Below are 23,308 nucleotides of genomic sequence, written 5' to 3' on the forward strand. Positions count from 1 at the left end.
AATGGCACCTGAGTCCTTTTGAGGCTTTGAGCGAGTGTGATAAAGAGAAAAGAGATTGTTCAGTTATTACTTTGACATTTTATAACTAAAATTATCACGTGTCTAAATGTGAAACTATATTTGAGTTACAAAACCGCTGACTAGAATTAACAACTTTCAAATACAAGTTGATCGAATCAGCAGTGACTCGTATGAACACTTAAAAACGGTAAGAAGATTATTAAATCTTATAAGAGAAACTTCAGGTAGAAGTAGTTCGTCCAATCAACTTTTGCAGCAAAAGATAACTAGTTACGTTTGAAATGTGCTACTTTGATAACAAATTGAGAGACTAAACAAACTGCCAACAGAAGAACTCCATATATATATATATAGCACACATGCATCAGTGTGACGACCGTATCATAAGTACAGGTGCCACTGGCCATAGTTCATGGAACATTGCCTGCTCCAGATGATAAATACATGGAAATTTCAGCTTAATCATTTCTCCGAGCTTAACTATGAGATGTAAGCCTTGACAAGATCAGAGAAGTTGCAAATATAGCCTGTTCTAGGGCAAGTAATTTTGCCTTCATTCTTACTGGCCATTTCTTCAAGAGCCTGCCATATAAATGAAGAGGAATTGGATTCTCAGCACACTGTTCAAATTTCGTTGCTCGAAAAGTGATACAAGTCCTTTAAGGCTTAAGCAATTTGTACCTTAGTGCTATACACATAGCCGTTCGGCAGTACAAGTGGAGGATTCTCGGTGTCCATCAGCTCTTTGGTTATGTAGCAAACAAGCTTAGAATGGTGTTGTTTTGAGAATGGAAGTGGCGCTGCTAATTTTCGGAAACCTTCCTGCGAGAGCGGGTCTTCTTTGGGACAATTATCTTCGTAACAGAATCTTAACAAGGTCAAGAGAAAACCTGAGTTCATGAAAGAATAAAAGGAGGGTGGAAAAATGGTCCTCGTGAAACAGGACACAATAGCCAGATACAATTTAAATGCAGCAGTCAAATTTGGATGAAAAATGGAAACAATATGTCCTTGATTAATTAATTCAATGATGAAGTAATAAAAGGATACTGCGTCTTGAGGGCAGATAAGCCTGCTTGTAGGTAGATATTCAACAAAGGCTCAAGAGTCATGCCAAACAATCTACAGAATTCTTGCTTGAACTGCTCCACCAGATAATCCCATTGTTTTGCCTCGAATAAAACCTGCAAAGGAACTTTAAATAGTATCCTATAGGGGAATAATATTCCAATAGTTAAAAGTCTTCCAGCAGATTACAGTAAGATGGTTTATGGGGCCAGCATAAAAATGGAAAGTTTCAAGCAGAGTCATTTCTCCAATGCACTTGTTGGAAAGAAAGAAATTATAGCATTATTAAACCACAAGTAAAAAATAGCAATTGGCCAGAAGCTGTTAAGCGCAAAACTTCTTTGGTTTGAAAGATCAACATATGTAGCCGACGGACTCTAGAATTTGATGAGGTTTACGAAAGTGACTTCTTCTTGGGGGTGTTCTGGTTGCTTCTCTAGAAAGGCCGGTATCTAAGGATCTTCTCAAGGGAAGCACGACACTCCACCAACCTCTACATCTCCTTCTTGGAGATCTGGAGGCTTTGAAGTAGCCATTTCCTGCAATCCTCTATCGTCTTCTTCAAAGATTCTCCTACTCGATATCGTTGTAACTTTTTCTTGTACCTCTCTATCTCTTAATAAAATATAAAGGGACTCTGCTCACTTTTCCAAAAAAGAATGACAACTGCTAAAAGAAAATTGTATATTCTTACTTGTCTATTGATACTTGATAAAGTAGCACCTCATCATATGGTCTCAAAATTTCATGAAATTCGTTTACTATGTTTGGCACCAGAAGTACAATAATATCATAGACCTTGTTTGAGTTAAGGCTAAGTTCCAAACTAGATTAGCTAGTCTCAATTCTTAGTATTGATTTAAGTACTTTGAACTAGTTCAAGAAAATATGGTATTTCATTTTGAACCAAGCTAAACTGTAATTATTACTTTAGATATGATGTGATGTAAAAAAGTGAAAAATGTATTAATTTTAGAGGGAAATAAATGATATATAAGTTATTGGAGCAAAATGCTCTTTGACTTTGATAATAAAATTTAAAATATTATTATTTTAGCAATAATAAAGTCTTAAATTATTAATTTGTGAGCTTGTAGGCCCCATTTGTATGCTTATGCATGTAAATCTGCAACAACTACTACGTAAGCTTAACTGCTTAAATAAAAAATTATTTTTTTCTAAAACAATATAAGGTTAATATTTTTTAAAATAATAATATAGCATTACTATTTTTATTTCCTTTTTTTTGTTTTAACCCCAAGTGTAAGGCTATATTATTTTTTAATATTTTTCTAGTTTTTTTAATATCTTATAATTTTTTTTTAATATTTTCTAAGAAGTTGTTCATATTAAACTTTTAGTAAAAAAAGTGAGTTATTGCAGGCTTAAAATTTACAAGCATGCAACCACTCTACAATTTATTGTGGACTTGCTAAATCTAAAAAAATATAGGGAAATGTATTTGTTTTAGAGAGAAATTATAAATAGATAAAGAGAAGATTTAAAATAGGAGTGTAATTATTAGTTTGATGCGACATATAAAAGTAAAAAATATTTATATTTTTAGCAAAATTGAGTATGTGTCATGCAAATAGTACTAAAATATTATTATTAAATTTTAAAAATATAATTGCAAGTTAACCATTTAAACTCATATTAAACATATCAGTAAATTATATTAAATATTTTCTAATTTTTTTTAACTGTGTGTACGAATATATTTTTCCTAGTATTATTTTTTTTGTGAGCCATAGTGAAAGAGGAGCTCTTTTCTAATAAAAAGTTATAATTAATTTGAAATAGATAAGACAAGACTTGAAATTGATAGATTTAACATGTCAAGGGTAAAATTAGAATTAATTTGAAATAGTATTAAAATTTATATATATTTTTTTATTGGGGACTAAACACTTGATTAGGATAAAAGAGTTAACACCCTCCCCCCCCCCCCCCCCCCCCCAAATAACAATGACAGATTTTAAAAACAACATATTTAACCAAAAATGAGCTTGACAACAGTACATAGTTGACCACTCTAACCTTCATCGTCACTTTGTTTATCAATTCTTTCACAATATCAAAGGAGAAATGCACAAACTCTTTCCCCAAAGACCTGCTAAACCTTTCTTTTCTTTCAGTCAAAAGATGAACATAGTCCTCAAGCAATTACTGTTTTCAAGAGGCTAATGCATGGAAGGTATACTTGTTTCTTCTTTGGTTAGATATAATAATATACGTGAAAAGAACTAGATTTCTAATTATTATGAACAAATTGGTAATCAGAAGAAAGAGGAGTTGCGGAAAAGAAAACTACTAATACATGCAAATAAGTAACAAGAAAAAATCAAGTCAGTCTGAAAACGTGAGTAACAGGACAGGAATTACCTTATAAGTTGCACATTTAGTACTGCTTTTGAAAGCCAAGGTTGCCGTGACACGTTGCATTTCTTTCATATGGGTGGCACCCCAGGGTGCAAGATATTTTCTAGCATATGCTATGGCTCGCAGGTAATTACTAGCTTTTACGAGCTCTATGAACTCCTGAAGCCTTAGTTGAAACTCAAACTTGCTCTGCAATACAATGACAGAACACAAAAATCAGATTATGGGCCCCTTTCTAAATGAGGGTCCCAGGCAATGGCCTCAGGCCTACATTTTGGTCTGTCTTGCATTGCGAGCTAGTATAGGATAGGAGAATAAAGATACAGAAGGAGAGTCACCACTCCAGTTCGACAGTAAATCCATCAGACTGGAGCTTTGTAACAAATCATCAACTCTGTTATTTGACTAACTATTTTTAATTTCCATCAATGAAAATTGTGCTGCAGAAAGATCATCAACTCATTGTACCTTTGATTTTTTCAACCTGGATTTATTTTCTGCACACCATGCTAAAGCAGGAGATACCTCCTTATTCTGAAGAGAATCAATTATTCTTTTTGCTTCCAGGAAGACATCAATATCAACGAGGTCCTGCATGTGGTCTTTACTAGGTTAACAAAGAAAAGTTGAACTGTAAGCACCAGATATTTCCAAAGACTTGCAAACATAACTCAGATGATAATTTAGATGCAGTGAAAAGCTTATAGATCAAACCACATTGACAAGAAAATGAGCTATGATATTTGAACAGAGTTAATTGGTCTCTATGTCTCAGAAAAGCTAAGATACCTGACTAAGACAAACCTCAGTTTCACTACCTTGAGAAGAGTGAATGGTGGCCAAATGTAGCACGATGAAACACATACAAGAAAATGGTAAGTACAAAATAGATTGAGTATTTGACAACAAAAGGGTGGTTTAACTCAACCATATAAAAAGAGATTCTCATTTAGCTCACACAGCACTGCCTACAATTACTCACGTAACTTGCAGAAATTATTTAAGTACAAAGTACAAACTACGGAATCCTCCTAGAACGGAAGTATGCACAAATGGAAAATACAAAATATGAAGCTCCATTTTCTACAATATAGAATTCAGAATATGAGGTGCCTATTTCATTCTTTTTTCAAAATGTTCAATGTTCTTCTTAAAATTTCTGTTCCACAAATGTGCTCCTTCCCGTAGCACTACATTTCCTGAAATTGTGCAACTTCATTTTGCCAAATTATCAGGTGATATGAAGAATTTCATGACTTGTAGAATGGCAGCATATCTGCACAATATGAGGTGCATGTTTGATGTCTGAATATATGCAAATGCTACACGATACCCCTGAGAAAACTGGCATTAATAGGTATAGAATTTAACGCATCGAATTCTTCCACTATAACAAATAACAATAAACAAAAAAGAAATGCCTTCCCATTCGTGCACATTCTTTCAAGTATATAAGTTCACCTTCCTCTTCAAAACCCTGATACCTCTTCCAAGATATCCCATAAAAGGAGTAGAAGTCTACAATGTATTTTCTACTAAAGAAAGAAAACATGTAATCAAGAATCAACTGAAGGGACAAGGAGACAGGAGTGAATAAGCCATACAGGAGTAAGTAGGACATACTTCAGTTGACCTCATGGATAAAGAATAAGCCATGGATAAAGCTTCTTAAAGTCAATGATAGATCAACCATATAAAGATCCACTATTCAGAATTACAGGATCTAGCAAGAGTTTGGAATGAGGAACACGAACACTTCCGATCAACAACCAAATATTTATCAAGTACTCACTCAAGAGAATCACTCAAAACAATCTTCCATTGCTCGTAGAATAAAATTTGCATCACTGTAGGAGACCTCTCACCACATGAGAAGGGAAGCTATTATATAACAACTGAGAGTATATGTTTCAGATATGAATCTTGTGTCTGTTGCGCACAATCTTGGCCTTAATGTTCTCGGATTGTTCAAGGGCTTGAACTTGACAATTCAAAAGCCCCTAAATCCAAGAACCCCTTCAATTCTGGGCTAAATCATTTTGGTGCAGAAATCATGTGCAATCTCCAGAATAGAACTTAATTCGCATATACATTACATGATATGAAGTTTCTTTGAGGTCATAATCCTTGAATTTTAGGGCCATGTTATCTTTCGTGACAAGATGCAGCAGTTCATTTGTCAGTAATAAAATTGCATCACAATCCCAGTGCCTCTTACTCACGTGGAGTCTACAAGAAAGGAAGATACCTGAATATTACTAGTTTCAGAAAGCTTGGCCGCCGTGTCATAGTACGACATCCGCAGCATGTAATCAACAAGAATTCGCTTCAATCTGGTGTTATTCCACTCGGCCAGGTCATCGACTTCCGCGACATCCAAGTGCTCCAATCGAGCGCGACACCTCTGCGCCTGGAGATTCTCCGCCCTGTTCCCTTCTTCAAGCTGATCCAAGAAAGTCCAATGATGGTCGGCACTGCTATCGTCCGTCGAGAAATAAAGAAAAAAGATCTTACCTTGCGCTTGAGTCCTTGAAGTCGTGAGACGAGGGAGGTGAGGTGGTCGACGGCGTCCTCTCTTGACATCGACTCGGCCTCAGCGACGCCGGAGATAACAGCGGAGACCTCCTTCTCGGCGGCGCGGTGGTTGGCTCGTATCGTCTTCTTCAATTGCTCCAACGGAACCCTCACGAATTGGTGCTCGAGCTTGAGCGACTCCGCCAGCTGCATCAGTCTGGCGGAAGGCGGAGTCACCGCTGCGGCCGCAGCAGGAGAGGCTGAGGCGGCGGCGGCGGCGGAGTCGCCGTTGGCCACCGGCGGAGGCGAATCGATCACCATGTCCATTTCCAAATGGATCTAGAGAAGAAGACTCAAAGAGGGGAAAGAGAAAGGGAAAGGAGGAGAAGGAACGAGGCCTCCACAGTCCACCGTTCCTGTGCTTGCGTGAACGAGCCCGAAACAAGCGAATAGAGGGATGGATAAAGAGACATCGGACGAATATGTTGATGTTATTATAGCTGTATCGAGAGATGAACAGTACATGGAGGGATTAAATTTGGCCATTTGGGCTAATTAGGCGGTTACTGTGGCTAATGTTCCGATCTTTATCAACTCGTAATAGAGCTTATAATGTCATAAATTTGACATCGGAGTGACTCGTTTTTATTGATTATAAAAAATGGCTACTTTATATTTTCTACCTCTAAATAAAAATAATTGCATCTAATACAACTTCCTTTTCTTTCGAAAGAAATTGCTATGCTATCCACTGATGCAGATGGCCAGATTGTGATATTCTGGTTAGTTTAGATGTCAAATTATATATATATATATATATTTTTTTTTTAATTTTAAAAGATAGAAATGTGATACTAAGGCATAGTTCAACAGGTAGCTATACAATTTAATCTTTTAATGCAGCAGTAATGTTGTCATAATTTTTTGGGTGATGGTGTAATATAAGTTTAGATTTACAAAGTGTTAGTGGTAAAATATGAGTACTATAAAGCCTATCTTATGAGTTCCTTTCATTATCGCATGCTTGCAGCAAGTGTGCTAAAAGATTTATATAATAATAGGATAATTGCATCATTACACTTAAGCCCTGACTGATGGCCATTTTTATATAGTACCCTCGTTTATTTTTCACGATACATATTTGACTCTTCGTTTATTTTTAATGATATATAAAATCCGTTAATTATAAACAATCTCTAAAATGGTTGTTTGTTATATAACCAATAGATTTTTCGTTACAAATTCGTGTGTGACACGTGATTAATTTTATGCTATCTAGAAATCGTTATGCTATTATTTTATATGATAAAAAAGTTGAAAACAAGTTAAGTAAAATAGACATTTATTAATATTTTTTGTTAACGCCGCGAAAATGAGTGGACAAATAGAGTGAGAGTTAAATATATTTTATCTTATTATATTTTTTAATTAAATTTACTTTACTTTTTGACATTTTTTTAAAGTAAAAAAATAGTATTTCAAATATTAGATATGAGCTCAATAAAGAGTTAATCCTCTCTGGCTATAAATGCACTAAAGTCTCATTAAACTTTTTTACCTAATATATTAAGCCGCTTAATTTAGATTACAAACTAAACACATTCCAAGTTATTATGTTGTCAAGCTGCTTCTCAAAGCTAACCGTACCACTGAGCTATCAACTAAGCTAACTTACTGAGCCAAATCACCACCAATCATCAATGAACTTTCTTCATAATAATTATTTAAAGTTGGAGTCGATCTCATAATATCTTTAATCATAGGAAAGAAGATACCAACACTTTTCGACTAAATTGCTCGGTATAAATAGCACCGACAAAAATAATAAAATAATTTAAATAAATAAATTATGAGAAAATCTCCAAACTTTGTCCAAAAAACGGTTAGGAGACATACAAATGTAAAGCAAATTTGAGAATGTAAAATAATTTTAATTTCAATTACAGAGAAATCAAATATAATTAATACTTTGACTCACCGGCAAGAGAACTAGTTAGGTGTAATCGAGTGGATCGGGCTACTCATGCAAATTTGGAAATAATACATATCAGTTGTATTATCTGACAAAAGCCTTTTTCTTAATTTGGAATCTGATTAAGAATGATTCGCAAATTAATTCCACTACATAAACAAAAAGCACGATAAAGGCAAAATAGTCGTTCTTTGCAAATAATAAGTGTTATGGTCCACATTTGCAAATACGAACACGCACGCTCATCTCACGTGCCGAACGCACGTTCTATAACACATCCCATTCCCAGCGAAGGTTTTCGACGCTGCTTTCGTCTTCCTCCCCCAAAACCCAAACCCCTCTCGCTCCGCCGCCGCCATGGAGGACGTCTGCGAGGGCAAAGAGTTCTCCTTTCCCAAGGAAGAGGAGAAGGTCCTCGAGCTGTGGGAATCCATCGACGCCTTCAAGACTCAGCTCCGCCGCACGGAGGGCAATCCTGAGTACATCTTCTACGATGGCCCCCCCTTCGCCACCGGGCTCCCCCATTACGGCCACATCCTTGCCGGCACGATTAAGGACATCGTCACCCGCTTCCAGTCCATGTGTGGCCGCCACGTCACGCGCCGCTTCGGTTGGGACTGCCATGGTCTCCCCGTCGAGTACGAGATCGACACCACCCACGGCATCCGCAGCCGGCAGCAGGTCCTCGATATGGGCATCGGCGCCTACAACGGACTCTGCCGCGCCATCGTCACCACCTACGTTGCCGAGTGGGAGCGCGTCATTACCCGAACCGGGCGGTGGATTGACTTTAAGGATGATTACAAGACCATGGACCTCAAATTCATGGAGTCGGTGTGGTGGGTCTTCGCCCAGCTATTCGAGAAGGGCCTCGTGTACCGCAGCTTCAAAGTAAACGATACAATTCATTCGAATGCAATGCAACAAAGAACTTTTATCTGCATATATTTATATTTTTTTAACCTGTTTATATCTACCTATAATAACAAGTGGTATCTGCCTTTTATTTTTCCCTCTCGTAACATTGTAATTCTATTGTCCTACTCAGCTTATATGCGTCAGATGTAGGACAAGAAAAGGAAAGAAATTGTGATTCTTGCCAACATTATCATGGTTTTCATGCAGGTCATGCCTTACAGCACGGGCTTGAAAACGCCACTTTCAAACTTTGAAGCTGGACAGAACTATAAGGTTCTTTTGTGCGGCATCAACTATTTTCCCATCATAGATTCTTTTCATTAATAAAATAATTCCATCTCTGGTCTTATAGGATGTCTCAGATCCTGCAATTATGATGTCATTTCCGGTTGATGGAGATCGCGACAATGCAGCTCTTGTGGCATGGACGACGACACCCTGGACGCTTCCCAGTAACCTTGCGCTCTGTGTCAATGCCAATCTCGTCTACGTTAAGGTTGATTATGTCTGTCTGCTAATTTATTTACTTGGCCACCAGCACAACAGAGATCTATTTAGTTGAGATATAGAAAATTAAGACAACTTATCTATTGCTTAGACATTACTGTACTTGAAAGGGAGAAAGTTAGTCTGGACTAAAATTTGTTTTATTTGCTAAGCTATACTCAAAATCCAATTCTCCTCATAATTCATATGGAATTATCTCATTAACATCCTTTATGGCTTTGTAGGAAATGCCGTAATGGGCCTTTTAGAACTGATAAGCTTCACGCAATTCAATCATTCCCATATAGGCTTGTGTGAGTGTGCACACATATGTCTCTTTATGCTCGTCCTCCCTGATTGGGTCATCATCCTTTTATTTTGCAGAAGATGGATCATGATTTGTGATATTAATTATTCTTGAACTCATTGGGTCCTGCTTGCCATATGTCGGCCATAAATTAGTGTAGCATACTTTTCTAACTCCTAAGTAGTATAAACTTGAAAATGTCAACTTGAATTATGGTATTATATTAGTTGGTTCTTTTAGATTGGAAATTTAGAAAACTGTCATCTCTGTTCCTTTTATTGGACAGAGTGACAGACGAAATGTAGTTGTTGGGAAAGATGAAGAAGGTGGGAAACAGGAGATGGGGAATTGATAATCTGAAACGAAAAGAAGCCCTAAGATTGTATAATACAAGATAAATGGAGTCATTTTATAGCTTCAAGATGCATCGATTAGATTCTCTTTTGTGTTTTTGCTATCATTTTCCTTTTTTTCTCTTCCTTTATCGAGAACTAATAGTACTACAAATCATCAGGTTCGTGACAAGGTGTCTGGAGCAACATATATTGTTGCGGAAACTAGGTTTTCTCAGTTGCCGAGAGCTGGCACCGGGCCAGATGGTAAATCATACGAATTGCTGGAAAAGATGCCAGGTGCTTCACTGGTGGGCTTGAAGTGAGTGTTTCTTTCTATTGTTGTTTGATTGTGAAATGCTAGTTAGCTATTATTGTTGGTTTGCTTGCCATGTTCCATATTTTATGTTATACCATACGAAGATAAGGCCATACTTAGAGCAATAAATTTGAGAAAGGTAGAATGGAGACATCCATTTAAAGTGAAAGTTTTACATTAGACAACATCCAGTCCTTTCAGATGCAGCTTACCACAAGCATTGCGAATTCATATTTCTGAATGCTATAGTTTTCTTAGATAGCATCATTAACAAATATAATTTTATATCTATTAACGACATAATGTGAATGCTTATGCTACTCTATTATGCTACTCTTTCAGTTATTTTCATGCAACTCAAATTTGCTTTTACAATTAGTACTGATGATTAGGCGCTTATGCATAAGATATCTAGATTATACTATAACTTACAGTTCAGAGTTAGTGTTATAATAATCTTATGTAGTTATATATTCTGATAAATTTACTTTTTGATCCAGATATATACCATTATTTGACTATTTCTTGGAGTCAACAACTGCATTTAGAGTGATCTCGGACAACTATGTCACTGATGATAGTGGAACAGGCATTGTTCATTGTGCTCCAGCTTTTGGTGAAGATGACTATCGTGTTTGTGTTGCTTCGGGAATAATTCGTAAGGTTAGAATCTCCAAGAATTTTAGAGTAAGAACAGCTTCTTGATATGAAGTTTAGATTATTGAGATCTTATGTTACAGAAACAAAATTCATCTGATGTCGGATTGTTGAAATATCCATTCTTTGTAGCCTCCGGTCTATATATATATTAGTTTTTACTGGAAGGCTGTAACTTACATGATTATCTAATAAGTCTTCTCTTATCTATTTATCTCTTACCTAATACGTCTTCTTCATTGAGGTTGATGGAAGGGGTTGCACTATTATGCAAATTGTTTTCATGCATTCTATCAATTTTAAATAAAAGGGTTGCACTGCAGATTAAAGGTGCACCTTCATTTTATACATTTCTGTCCAATCTTTTCTTTTTTCACTTGATCCTGTTCCTATAAAATACTGATAATTTTTTTGTTACAATTTTAATTTTTAATGGAAGACGTGGATCCTCATCATCACTGACCCATTCTGTGCAATTTTGACTAAAATAATACTTTGGATTAAAGTGCATCTTTGTTGTGTATGTGCGTACTTTTCTTTTTCAGGCTGATCCTGTTCCTGCAGATAGTTCTTTTTTAATCTGCTTGCCTAGGACTTGATCTTGGTACTGTGATTTTAAATTTTTAATATTATCAGGAAAGATTTTGATCACTGTCAACATCTAAGCCTTGTTGTAATAACTTTCGTTGGCTGGAGCACAACCAATGTGTAATAAGTCTGATGGAATCATGATTAATTTATGAAGTATGTTGATTACTTGTCAACTTGGTACCACCTAGTGCCAAGTTCCTAGCCAAAGCTAAATCATACAAGAGAGGCTTTAAGTATGTTGATTACTTGTCGGCCATTGATATACTTTTACTCGTGTTACTTATTATCATTCGTCAATTGCAGAAAATGGGAGAACTTCAGTATTGAACTAATTTCCAATCATTTGATGTAGGACAATGACCTCATTGTGGCAGTTGATGCTGAAGGTTGTTTTACGGAGAAGATTGTTGATTTCCACGGTCGCTTTGTTAAGGATGCTGATAAGGATATTATTAATGCTATTCGGGCAAGTATTGCAGTTGGCAATCATTCCTTTTTGACTATTATAATGCATACCACTTTGTTTTCACATTTTGGTTTGAAAAATGAATGTTTAGTAATACAATTTTCAATGTTATGGGATGTATGCCTGTTTAATTTTGAACCTTTAACCTTTTGGATGTAGACCACATCAGCTGGAATAGCTTCTACCAAATTTCATTAAGAGAATTAGGTCAGAACTTATTTACTGCATCACATGTTCTTTGGCATTAGAATACTTAATCACTGTTATGATGTTATCGTAAGGGTATGTGTCCCATGAGTTTGAATAATTGATTAAAAAAGTTTTTCTTCCTCGTATTATTTGTGCCAAAAGAACTTAATCTTGTACATGCAAAAAGTATTGAAGAGAAGTTGAATGACTCCAGGCATCTGCAAATTACAAGAGATATGCTGCTGAAGAACCAGATTAATTTGTCTATAAGTTGTTGCTTGTTATCAACACAATTTGAGTTTTTAGAATGACGTTGTACAGACTTAGCTTGTTTTCTTTTTTTAACGAAATGGATAATACAGAATTTAGTACAGTTCAAAGGAGTAAGGACACTCTCTGTAAATGGGTTACAGATGGATAACGATTATGGAACTCATCTGTGTCCTGTGCCTTGCCAAGCGGCATTCTTATCTTTCTCTAGGGTAATTATGGTACTAAGCTCATCATAGCAATTGGTAGTCAGTCTTAGAAAGGAGGCCGCTTAACCCACTTCCACTTTTATTGGTCATACTTTTGAAGATTAAAACTTGGGCCTGTGATTAATTTGCCTCTATTATGAATTATTGCTGTAGAAAATTCAGAACTACTTTTTGCAGAATTTTGGATGATGTTTACATAGTTAGTTGCGTAGTGCGATCTTCGAGCAAAAAGATATTTTAAAGTAAAGTGTGCAAGTTGATCTGAGCTCCCTAGAACCCTTCTTCTTCTGTCAGTCATAAACTTGGGCAAACCCTGCTAGGCTTGGTTTTATTAAGTAGAAGGTATCTTGAGGAGGCAAAGGCTAAAAGCACTCGTGGAAACTGGGAAGGATCAGGTACACCAAATTGTAACATAAAGTTGTGGTTGATGAGATAGTATGATGTGTTTATTATTATTTTATTTGTATGGTTTTATTAGAATTATTTGTTTGTCTGTGTATGTGTATATCTGGTGTCTTTCATATTCTAAATGAAGAAAAGAAATCTAAGCAGGTGAAAGGAAGACTGGTTAGTGCTGGAAGCATCACACATTCTTATCCTTTTTGCTGGAGGTCTGAAACTCCTCTTCTATATAGAGCTGTTCCTAGTTGGTGAGTGGCTTCGTACTAAAATTTTTAACCTTTAAGTTCATGTATAATTTTGTTGTAAACTTGTAATAGCTTGAAGTCAGTTATTGCTTACAGGAAATAACTAGCTTCCTATTGATGGTTCTATCATCTGTATGATTGTTTTCTTTATTGTCCCTGTGATCAATTGTTAGCATTTCCGGACAAATATACATTCTTTTATTTCTACGACTTCTATTATTAAAATTCATTTGATAATTAGCTCTTTGTAAACTTACCTTGTAGGTTTGTTGCTGTTGAAAAGATTAAAGATCAGTTGCTAGAATGTAACAAGCAGACATACTGGGTTCCTGATTATGTAAAGGTTTGTGTTTTGCCTCAAATCTAGTTACATACTGTATTTCTGAGTTTTAGTTACATCTATATGGTCCAAGTTCATACCATTTAATTCTTTTTGATGATATACAAGAGTTTGTACTTGCCTCATCTACCCTGAAAAGCTTAAAATTTTGCATATTTTAGTTGCTTCACCAGACACCAATTTCTAATTATTTGAGAAATTATTTGAAAATGAAGGCCTGGAAAATTAAGTGTAATCAGTATGAATAGAATAGAGGTACAGAAATGCTCAGTCTATTTAGAATGATTGAACATGCAAGACATGTATCACACAACCTATTTGACTTTCTGCAGGGCACTGCAGGTTCCAGTCCTCATTGGGCTTGTTGTGGACCTGTGGTGTAGTTTTGCCATGGTTTGTGCTGTAATAGAAGCCATATTTATTAGTTTGATAAAATAAGCTTTTCTTTCACCCTGTTGTTTGTTGTATAGATGTGATCTTTTGTTTAATTTACAGCATATTGGTTCTCAAAGTGGAAGTGAAAGTTACATACATGTTTTATAAATTTGGTCCAAATTCTTTTTCCAACTAACTCATCCTCTTGTACATCGAAATTTTATTTTCTATGACATGCAAAATTTAAAGTTGCATATAACAGAGATGCAATGCTGAAAAGATTCATGCATGTAGTTGACTTCCATTAGCGAAATGATGGCATGGAACAATACACACACACACAGAGACCTATATATATATATATCTGTTTTGTTCCTTGACTCTTATAATATTATTGCAGGAAAAACGATTTCATAATTGGCTGGAAAATGCTAGAGACTGGGCTGTCAGCCGAAGTAGATTTTGGGGTACTCCTCTCCCGCTTTGGATAAGTGAGGATGGTGAGGAAATAGTTGTTATTGAATCCATTGAGAAACTTGAAAAGTTATCTGGTGTTAAGGTTAGTATTGTCCAAATGATGAACAAAATATGTGCTCTCTTTCATGCCTTATTTCTGCATGTCTTCATTCTCGATTAATTTTTGTGGCATCATTTTAATATCTTTTCATTATAATGTATTGTTTTACTCATCTCATGCTTCATCCTATTTACACTGTTGCCTGGTTTACCCAATTCTTGAAATTCTTTAAATCAGGTGACTGATTTGCATCGTCACAATATTGATCACATCACAATTCCCTCAAACCGCGGACCAGAGTATGGCGTGCTTCGGCGTGTTGAGGATGTGAGTTGGCTTTAAACTCAGAATTTATTAAGCACAATTTTTTTTTTTGTACCTATGATTCATATTTTGAACATGTACCACTTATCAACATGAAAAGGTTCATATATGGAGTTAATATAAACTTCTACTATAATATGAATGATAAAATCTGCTGCATATAAGTAGTATTTAACGAGTCTCTAAATCTTAATTAACCTGATTACAAATTGTTTCATTTCTGTAGTCTGTAAGTCTTTATGTCTCTCAGTAGTTAATTCCGACATAATATTCTTTCAGGTATTTGACTGTTGGTTTGAAAGTGGATCTATGCCATATGCATATTTACATTACCCATTTGAGAATGTCGAACTTTTTCAGAAGAATTTTCCTGGTCATTTTGTAGCAGAGGGCCTTGACCAAACTCGTGGATGGTTTGTTTCTTTTCCTTTGTAATTTTTATAAATAAATCCTGTATCTAGTGCAGTCTTGTGAATTATTTTTGTTCTGCAATTTTGCTTTGTCACTCTAGTGCTTTACATAATGTTTTATTTTAATAGTTCTTGATCTTTTTATGTGCTCCAGACTTGAGATTCTTTCTTGTACACTAATTAAGTTGATCTTTAAAAAGTAGTAAGCAAAGTTTTGAACTTCAACTTTTAAAACAAATAGAATACTAGAGTTTCTGCAACTTGTCACACACAAATTTGCTATGTATCATTCCACCTATCTTTGCAGTTTATTTGGCCATTAGCATCATGAAGCTTCAGTAAGGCATGCTATGTAGGGCCTTTCTGCAGATTTTGTTTCTTTTATTTGACTAACTTATTTTATTCTTTCTCACTGTTAAACCTGATAGAAGTAAAACGATGGTAGTTATGATGTATCATGTCCTACGGTAATGTTTCAGTATATATATTTTTGTTTAATTTTATTTATGCATTGAATGTGCATCAATTAGGATCAACCTAAATTATCCTCCTATTATCCTTCGGAAAATCTCTATAGATGTTGTGGTGAGGACAATAGAGCACTAGAACTTCCTGATTAATTGCGAGAAATATTGATAAATTTTAATATATTTTTATATCATGCGGTAGAAATAATCTTTTGTACAATAATGGTGTCCTTCTCTATGTGAAAAATTCAGGACTATTGTAAATATTATACATGCTAGAATTCATAATAAGTGCAATTGTGCAAATAAGAACTGCATCACTAGAGCACCGGAATAATAACATTATTTTGCCTATGTCATTGGACACATGTTATGTGTTAGAAAATAGATAACCTAGTTGCACTAGTTGATTGAAATTCGTGCTGGTTGGCATGCCCTGCTTGGTTGGCACTTGCCAAGACAAGCACGTGGTTACCTTTTAGCATTGATCTGTCACTGTGCAGTGGCCGGAGGAGGCGAGTAAATGGGAGAGCATTGTTGAGAAGCCGTCACCTTCCTCTCTCCTCGTTGCTATTGCCAACCTCCTCTCTCTCTCTCTCATGGGTGCCCTAACCAAGGTTGAAGATAACCTGAGATGGGAGGGGTTTAAAAGTTTTAGGGTCGGATTGGGTTGAGAATAAAAGATCTGCAAAGTGGACCTAACTTAAAGTGGTGGATGGCGGCGGTGGAAGGTCCCTCTCCCTTTCTCATTCTCCTTTTCTTTCCCTCTCTTGGATGGGACGGTGATGGCCAGGCACGCGGTATTTGCCACGTGCACAACCATCCTTGGATTAAATAACCTTTAGTTTCTTAAGGCAGAAACTCTAGTAATGCTAATTTGAATAGTAGCTCAATTCCTTAACATGTATATTAGGTAATCCTTTGATTCTGTTGCTCTAGCGGATTGAAAACCTTTTTTTTTTTTTCCATTCCAACAAGGCATGTGTCTCGTTGGTTAATAGAAAGACAAGTTTCCGTAGGCTGGAGGGCATTCTGTTGGTATAGACAAGATTGTAATAAAGTATTGCTACTTGCTGGAATAATTTGGCATCTTGTATTAGTTGTTCCTTGGGGGTTGGTAAAGTATGACTGCCATGCTTATCTATAATATGGCATCCTCCAATGTCAAATAATTCACATGTTCCTGTATAGCTGGACTTGAGAAGTTCCTGCTAACAGACTTCACTGAAGGTTTCCTCTGAATATTTTCTGATCCTGTGGTAGACTTGGTTTTCACTTTATCTTTTGGTTTGTGCCTATTCTTTCAGGTTCTATACTCTCATGGTTCTGTCAACTGCATTATTCGGGAAACCTGCATTTAGGAATCTCATTTGCAATGGTTTAGTATTGGCTGAGGATGGGAAGAAAATGAGTAAAAGGTTGAAGAATTACCCTTCACCTATGGAAGTCATTGGTGATTATGGTGCGGTATGCAGTCAATATATCTGAATAACTTAGAACATGGTGGACCTTATTTATGGCTGTATCCTAGTTTCTCACTGTTTCACCTTCCAAATTGTTGATTTTTTTGGAAACATGATGATATATATTTTTTTCCTTTTTTGATCGTTGTTATACAAAAACACCAAAGCAGGGAACTTATATGGTGATTCATTGCTTTATATTTGTTTCCTTCAGGATGCATTGAGATTATACCTCATCAATTCACCCGTTGTACGTGCAGAATCCTTGCGGTTCAAAAAGGCTGGTGTATATGGAGTTGTAAGTGGGATTTTGTACTCTGCTACTTTACTACTTGTAACACTGATGTAGTTTCTTGCTTTTGTGTTAGAGAGAGAGAGAGAGAGAGAGAGAGAGAGAGAGAGAGAGAGAGAGAGAGAGAGAGAGAGAGAAACTTTTATATTGTCACGAAAAATTATCTTATTCTCTCTTTTATTCTTCTATTTTTATAGGTGAAAGATGTCTTTCTTCCTTGGTATAATGCATATAGATTCCTTGTACAAAATGCTAAAAGACTTGAAGTCGAGGGTTTTGCACCATTTTCTCCAATAGATCATGCAATACTTCAGAAGTCTTCCAATGTGCTTGATCAATGGATCAACTCTGCTACTGAAAGTCTTGTTAGTTTTGTTCGCCAAGAGATGGACGCATATCGATTATACACGGTTTTATGCTGAGACTTCCTTTGATCTTGGACTGTTACGACATAATTTAACCTTTTGATATACTAATAGTTTGTCTGACATGTTTATAGGTGGTGCCCTATCTGCTTAAATATATTGACAATCTTACAAATATATATGTGCGCTTTAACCGTAGAAGACTAAAAGGGCGAACTGGAGAAGATGACTGCAGGATGTCGCTTTCAACTCTTTATCATGTAAGTAGATTCTTTTCTGGAGTGTTCTGCTTGTTGAATAAATTATTTTTTTCGGCTCAATTTTCTGGTTTTATTTGCTACTGCATTGTAGTATGATTTTCCAGAATACTACTACTGCTCTTGATGTGATGTTCCTCATGGTTTTCTTTGTGACAATCTGGATGTTTCTCACTCTTGAATTATTTGTAATTTAGCAAATTTTCTGTAAGATTGGTTTATCAAGAATACAGGCATGTTTTTCTAGTAGCGTTGGTGTTTTAAGGGTCCTCACAGATCTGTCGTGCAGTAGCATAACAAATCCATTTATCTCTTACTGAATTTTGACGGTTGGGCATCAACATAGTTTTCTATATACTTTGTTCAGCATTCAAGTTGAACAGTCCTCACAAATTGGTTGTGCATGATCATACCAAGTCCAGTTATCACTTACTGATTTTTATCGGTTTCATATACAATGCTAAGAATAAGATGAACCTCAATATCCTTATGCCTCTTTGTCTAATGTACCATGAGCACAATTTCCATGCACAAATCATTTTTCAATTATTTTCTTGAATTCCTGATTACATCTCTCCTGTTATTTTAGCCTGTTAGTTTACTGCACACAGGTGCTTTTAACAACTTGTATCACAATGGCTCCATTTACACCATTCTTCACCGAGGTCCTTTATCAAAACTTGCGGAAGGTTTCTGTTGGATCCTTGGAAAGTGTTCACTATTGTAGTTTCCCTTCAACGGGAGGGAAGGTAGATTTCTTTTTATGCTACTCAATTTTCCCACTACACGTACTACACTTCTACAATGAGTATGATTCTGCTTCATAGTTCTTTATTGTTTGAGCAATTATCTCGATGAATTTTGCAGAGGGAGGAGCGCATTGAACAAAGTGTTTCTAGGATGATGACAGTCATTGATCTCGCCCGCAACATCCGTGAGCGGCATAATAAGCCTCTTAAAACTCCACTTAAGTATGGGAAAACCTTTTCCTTCTCTCTTTCTTTGTTTTTTGTTTTTCAGGTAGGAAAGACCTTTATTCCCTGGAATATTAGTTCCCCAAGGTCTCCAATAGCTGGATTCATTCAAACAGATACTTTTTTTAATCTTCCTCGAGTCCTTGGAGAAGAGTCCAAGTTTTAGCTGAAAGGAATAGTTGCCATTTGCCCAAATATCTACTCGTAATTACTTGAGATCTACTTTCATATAGATGAATAACTGATTCTCTTAGTAAGTATCGTGGAGTACATTCGTCATTTCTTCTTTCAGATAGATGGAAATGTAGGGAGAACTGCTTTCCAAGTGGAAATTCTTTTTTGAGAAAATCTAGATTACTAACAAAGGAAGGGAAGACTCTCTTCTTCCATCCAGCAGTTTCTCGTGGACGATTTTTTCCATAGTTTTCTTTTTGGTGTAAATAAGCAACTTATTAGATAACTAGCATTTTGTGTCTGCTAAATCACTTTCTTTTCCTGCATTTGCAGGGAGATGGTGGTTGTTCATCCTGACAATGGCTTCCTTGAAGATATCACAGGGAAACTGGGAGAGGTTTGTCAATACATAATGCATTCCTGGACAATTGTGTCCTTCTCACATCTGCTTAAATTTTGACTTTTTAAGACTGCTCACATATCAGACTCTCCAATATGAAATTGGGCTTCTATTTGTGGAACAGTACTAAATGCTTTATCTGTGTAGAAAGGATTTTAAATCTTATGATTTAACCAATGATGGTCGTGCCGGTTGGAACGGATCCATTAAAGTGGTATAATATAAAATATGCTATGAGACTTTTTATTCATGTGATAAACATGATGTGTCATGTGGAGTTAAATGTTTTTTTTAACTTTTTCTTATTTCTATCATATTATAGAGTATTTAATCATGTTATGGAATGTTTATTAGTTTTAGTAAATATGTTTAATTATATTATGTGTTGAATAATATTTCTATTTGATTATTACTAGTTTATAATAAAATAGGTCAATTACATGGAAGTATTGAAGTCATGTCATAAAACAGAAAATTTAAACAATGTAAATTACGTAAAACATTGATGAAAATAATATTTCGGCTCCATATTTCTTTAGACAGCATCCTGTCCCCAAAACCCACCCCTCTGTTTTATGATCTGCTCATTTTGGTGCCTGTCCTAACCGGCAAATTACAGTTCAACAAGCATCTCATATATATTTTGTCTTCTGAGAGCTTTATAAACTTTTTGGAGGTTTTCTAGAGCCAAAGTCATATTAGTTTGCTCGTATTATCCAATATAGAGGTGAATAGCTTCTTATTTCCTACCTAATTTGTTAAATCATTATGTACCTTTTCTTTTTCTTAAGAACTTTGTTACTTTCCAGGCTCTTTTCTGGACCTGATCCCATTTATTCTTTTTGCATAACTGTATTTACACGTTTGTAGTATGTAATGGAGGAGATCAATATAAAGTCGGTGCTTCCATGCAATGATCCGTTGAAGTATGCTTCATTACGTGCTGAGCCTGATTTCAGGTATGATACGGACTCTTGCACTGTTCCCTACTACTTATGGTATCTTACAACTTCTACTGTAATTTTCTAGTGTATTAGGAAAAAGATTGGGAAAGGACATGGGAATTGTTGCAAAGAAGGTCAAGAGTATGTCTCAGGATGACATCTTAGCATTTGAAAAATCTGGAGAAGTTTCCATTTCTGGGCATTGCTTGAAGCTGACAGATATTAAGGTGTTAAATCAATATATCTCCTTACAGTGCATTTCCTCTCCTTAGTCCTTTTTCTATACTATATATGCAGGGGCATGTTTCATCCAAAAGCTACCTAAGTTGTGAGTTAATCACTGCAGCAAATATAGATGCTTCAGGTTCTTGTTCTTATAAATGCCAAACTGTGAGCCTACAGATTTTTCATAATTATCCAAATCTTATTTTGAAGTGACGAACTCTATCAGATGTCGATTTGGTTGTAACTGACTGGCAAGCCTCATAGCTGATTTTCTCTATCAACAGGAAAGACAGACACATTGTGAAAATTTGATTCTCTATATAGATCCTCTTAGCCTCCAATACGATTCCAGCTTGGAAATCTTGCTCAGGATAACACATATATTGTCTCCTTTGTCACCTGAAGAAGACAAACTTTTGACATTCTTAGAGATTCTTTGGCATAAATTATGTTAGTGGTTATTGAACAAGTTCTTTCTGTATGACACAAATACTATTGAACTTTAATGATATTTTAGATTTTTGTCTTGTATTTATGTTATTATCAACTTTGTGATGCTGATACTTGAATTGACACTGTTGATTACTTGTCACCATTATATATTGTCATTGAAATCCTTGGTACTAGAAGTTGCACTTATGCTATCAGGTTGTAAGAGAGTTCAAGCGTCCTGCCAACGTGAAAGATAAAGAAATTGATGCTGCTGGAGATGGTATAGTGTCATACTTCTTTTGATGTAATTCACCATATTATCACAAACTCTAGTTTCTAATTCTATGTTAACTTTTCCCAGGTGATGTTTTGGTGATACTGGATCTGCGTCCTGATGAATCGTTATTCGAAGCAGGAGTTGCTCGCGAGGTAAGTTGTGAAATTTCTTTGTGCTGGACTTTTAGAATGATGTATCTTATATTCTTCAATTCGTTTTAATCTGTAATTATCAAATTTCAGGTTGTCAACAGAGTCCAGAAGCTGCGCAAAAAAGCTGGGCTGGAACCCACAGATCTTGTGGAGGTTTACTACAAATCTCTAGATAGCGACAAAAATGTTTTAGAAAGTATTTTGCATTCACAGGTATGGACTTACAATGCCAGTTTTCCTAATCTATTCACGCCTTCACCATTTTACAAGATTTATTTACTTCTGGTGTTTTGTTGGCAGGATCAGTACATTAGGGCTGCACTAGGTTCTCCATTACTACAACAAACATTGGCCCCACCAGATGCTGTGAGTGGAATCACTGTTGTTTTGTGATCAAAATATCCTCTTCGATTAGCCACATTCCATTTATCAATAATTTCTGCCTATCTTTTATATGCTATCAATTGTCTGAATCAAGTTCTGACTATTTAATAAGCCTTTCACTGAACTAGATGGGATTTATTGTAGATCTTACATCATTCGGTATGATTGTAACTAAGACCTATCTATACAAGATGATTATCATTTGTCAGCTCTACTGTGTATTTGGTACTTTTCTTCCTTCAGCAGTAAGTGTTTTGAAGGCAACATTTTTACCAACTTGTTATTTTACCATTATTTTGCAGGTTGTATTCTGTCAGGAGGAATTCCATGGGGTGTGTGGCATGGCATTTCTCATCTCTATAGCCAAGCCTACTGTAGTAGTTAGCGATGCTGTTATTCCTCTATGTTCAGGTGATTAATGCAGAAGTTAGTAGGATAAACAGAGACAGTGTCTAAGTATTTAATGCTTTTTGGGTGAAAGATTAAATCAAGTTAAAGAATGTATCAGCAGAAGGTGTTGGGAATCCAATGCTGCGGAAGTGACCTTTATATCACTACTCTGTTTAGTTTCTGCTATTTGTAATCTGTATTATTACCTATTATTGGACCTCTCATTTGCAATTTGAATCTTACATGATACAAAACTGTTTTTAGTTTTCTCTTCCTATCCTGATGCATATATGCTTGCAATGTCAGGAAATAAAAAGCATGCTGAGGCATTACAGACATATCTATCTTCAAGAGATCTTTCCAATTTGAAGTTGGAGTTTCAAGTTGGAAATGGCAAGGTGAGCATTGTATTATTACATGATTGAGTATTCCGGTGACCTGATTTTGGTTTGGCGGTAGCTTATTCTCCTGAGTCTGAAATTTATCATCTCGTAGTGTTCTGACTTGTTTGGCCGTTGCAGATTAAGATAGACTGCTTTGAGGATTACCCCTTGGTAGATCTGGAATTAGGAAGACATGTCTTTCTGAGTGTTGGGGATCATTACCTGGCCACAGCGCATTGAATATACTGAAGGTTAAGCGTGTTATTTGAGCACCATCAAGGAGGTCTTCTGTTATTATTCTTTTGATCAATTTTTATCGTAAGACTAGGTGAATCTAGTAATTTATATGGAATAGTTGATTTTTGCTCGAAGCCGTAGCTGTAATTGGCATTTAATTTTCTTGACAGTTTGAGGG

General features: G+C 35.8%; 2 protein-coding genes across 2 annotated transcripts; one reads left to right on the forward strand and one right to left on the reverse strand.

The window, feature by feature from the left end:
- Positions 1 to 341: 341 nt before the first annotated feature.
- LOC140772335 (protein MAEA homolog) lies at positions 342 to 6,457 on the reverse strand. Its single transcript, XM_073114359.1, has 7 exons — positions 5,986 to 6,457; positions 5,720 to 5,914; positions 3,940 to 4,062; positions 3,475 to 3,660; positions 1,072 to 1,205; positions 703 to 889; positions 342 to 603 (listed from the first exon to the last, which is right to left on the reverse strand). The coding sequence occupies exons 1-7, from the start codon at positions 6,310 to 6,312 to the stop codon at positions 502 to 504; spliced, it is 1,254 nt and encodes a 417-aa protein (XP_072970460.1). The 5' UTR covers positions 6,313 to 6,457; the 3' UTR covers positions 342 to 501.
- Positions 6,458 to 8,260: 1,803 nt separating this feature from the next.
- Positions 8,261 to 23,253, forward strand: LOC140771686 (isoleucine--tRNA ligase, cytoplasmic). The gene is made up of 27 exons (XM_073113292.1): positions 8,261 to 8,848; positions 9,083 to 9,148; positions 9,228 to 9,371; positions 10,183 to 10,322; positions 10,820 to 10,982; positions 11,920 to 12,033; positions 13,254 to 13,351; positions 13,613 to 13,691; positions 14,464 to 14,622; positions 14,818 to 14,907; positions 15,184 to 15,317; positions 17,089 to 17,248; positions 17,459 to 17,542; positions 17,734 to 17,946; positions 18,036 to 18,161; positions 18,770 to 18,907; positions 19,026 to 19,129; positions 19,640 to 19,703; positions 20,577 to 20,665; positions 20,736 to 20,877; positions 21,524 to 21,587; positions 21,669 to 21,736; positions 21,827 to 21,949; positions 22,037 to 22,102; positions 22,423 to 22,531; positions 22,817 to 22,908; positions 23,032 to 23,253. Exons 1-27 carry the CDS (start codon positions 8,315 to 8,317, stop codon positions 23,131 to 23,133), a joined length of 3,465 nt encoding a protein of 1,154 aa, XP_072969393.1. The 5' UTR covers positions 8,261 to 8,314; the 3' UTR covers positions 23,134 to 23,253.
- Positions 23,254 to 23,308: the final 55 nt, after the last annotated feature.

The sequence above is a fragment of the Typha angustifolia genome, chromosome 12, assembly GCF_048772165.1.
Source record: "Typha angustifolia cultivar Huaian chromosome 12, ASM4877216v1, whole genome shotgun sequence".
In the NCBI taxonomy this organism is placed as follows: Eukaryota; Viridiplantae; Streptophyta; class Magnoliopsida; order Poales; family Typhaceae; genus Typha; species Typha angustifolia.

Excerpts from the sequence above, each read along its gene's own strand:
- LOC140772335 (XM_073114359.1), bottom strand. The coding sequence starts at position 6,312 with ATGGACATGGTGATCGATTCGCCTCCGCCGGTGGCCAACGGCGACTCC. Across the intron at positions 5,915-5,985 it reads TTCAAGGACTCAAGCGCAAG|CTTGAAGAAGGGAACAGGGC; the intron begins GTAAGATCTTTT and ends TTCTTGGATCAG. Across the intron at positions 604-702 it reads GCTATGTGTATAGCACTAAG|GCTCTTGAAGAAATGGCCAG; the intron begins GTACAAATTGCT and ends TTTATATGGCAG.
- LOC140771686 (XM_073113292.1), top strand. The coding sequence starts at position 8,315 with ATGGAGGACGTCTGCGAGGGCAAAGAGTTCTCCTTTCCCAAGGAAGAG. Across the intron at positions 9,372-10,182 it reads CCAATCTCGTCTACGTTAAG|GTTCGTGACAAGGTGTCTGG; the intron begins GTTGATTATGTC and ends ACAAATCATCAG. Across the intron at positions 14,908-15,183 it reads TGCTTCGGCGTGTTGAGGAT|GTATTTGACTGTTGGTTTGA; the intron begins GTGAGTTGGCTT and ends ATATTCTTTCAG.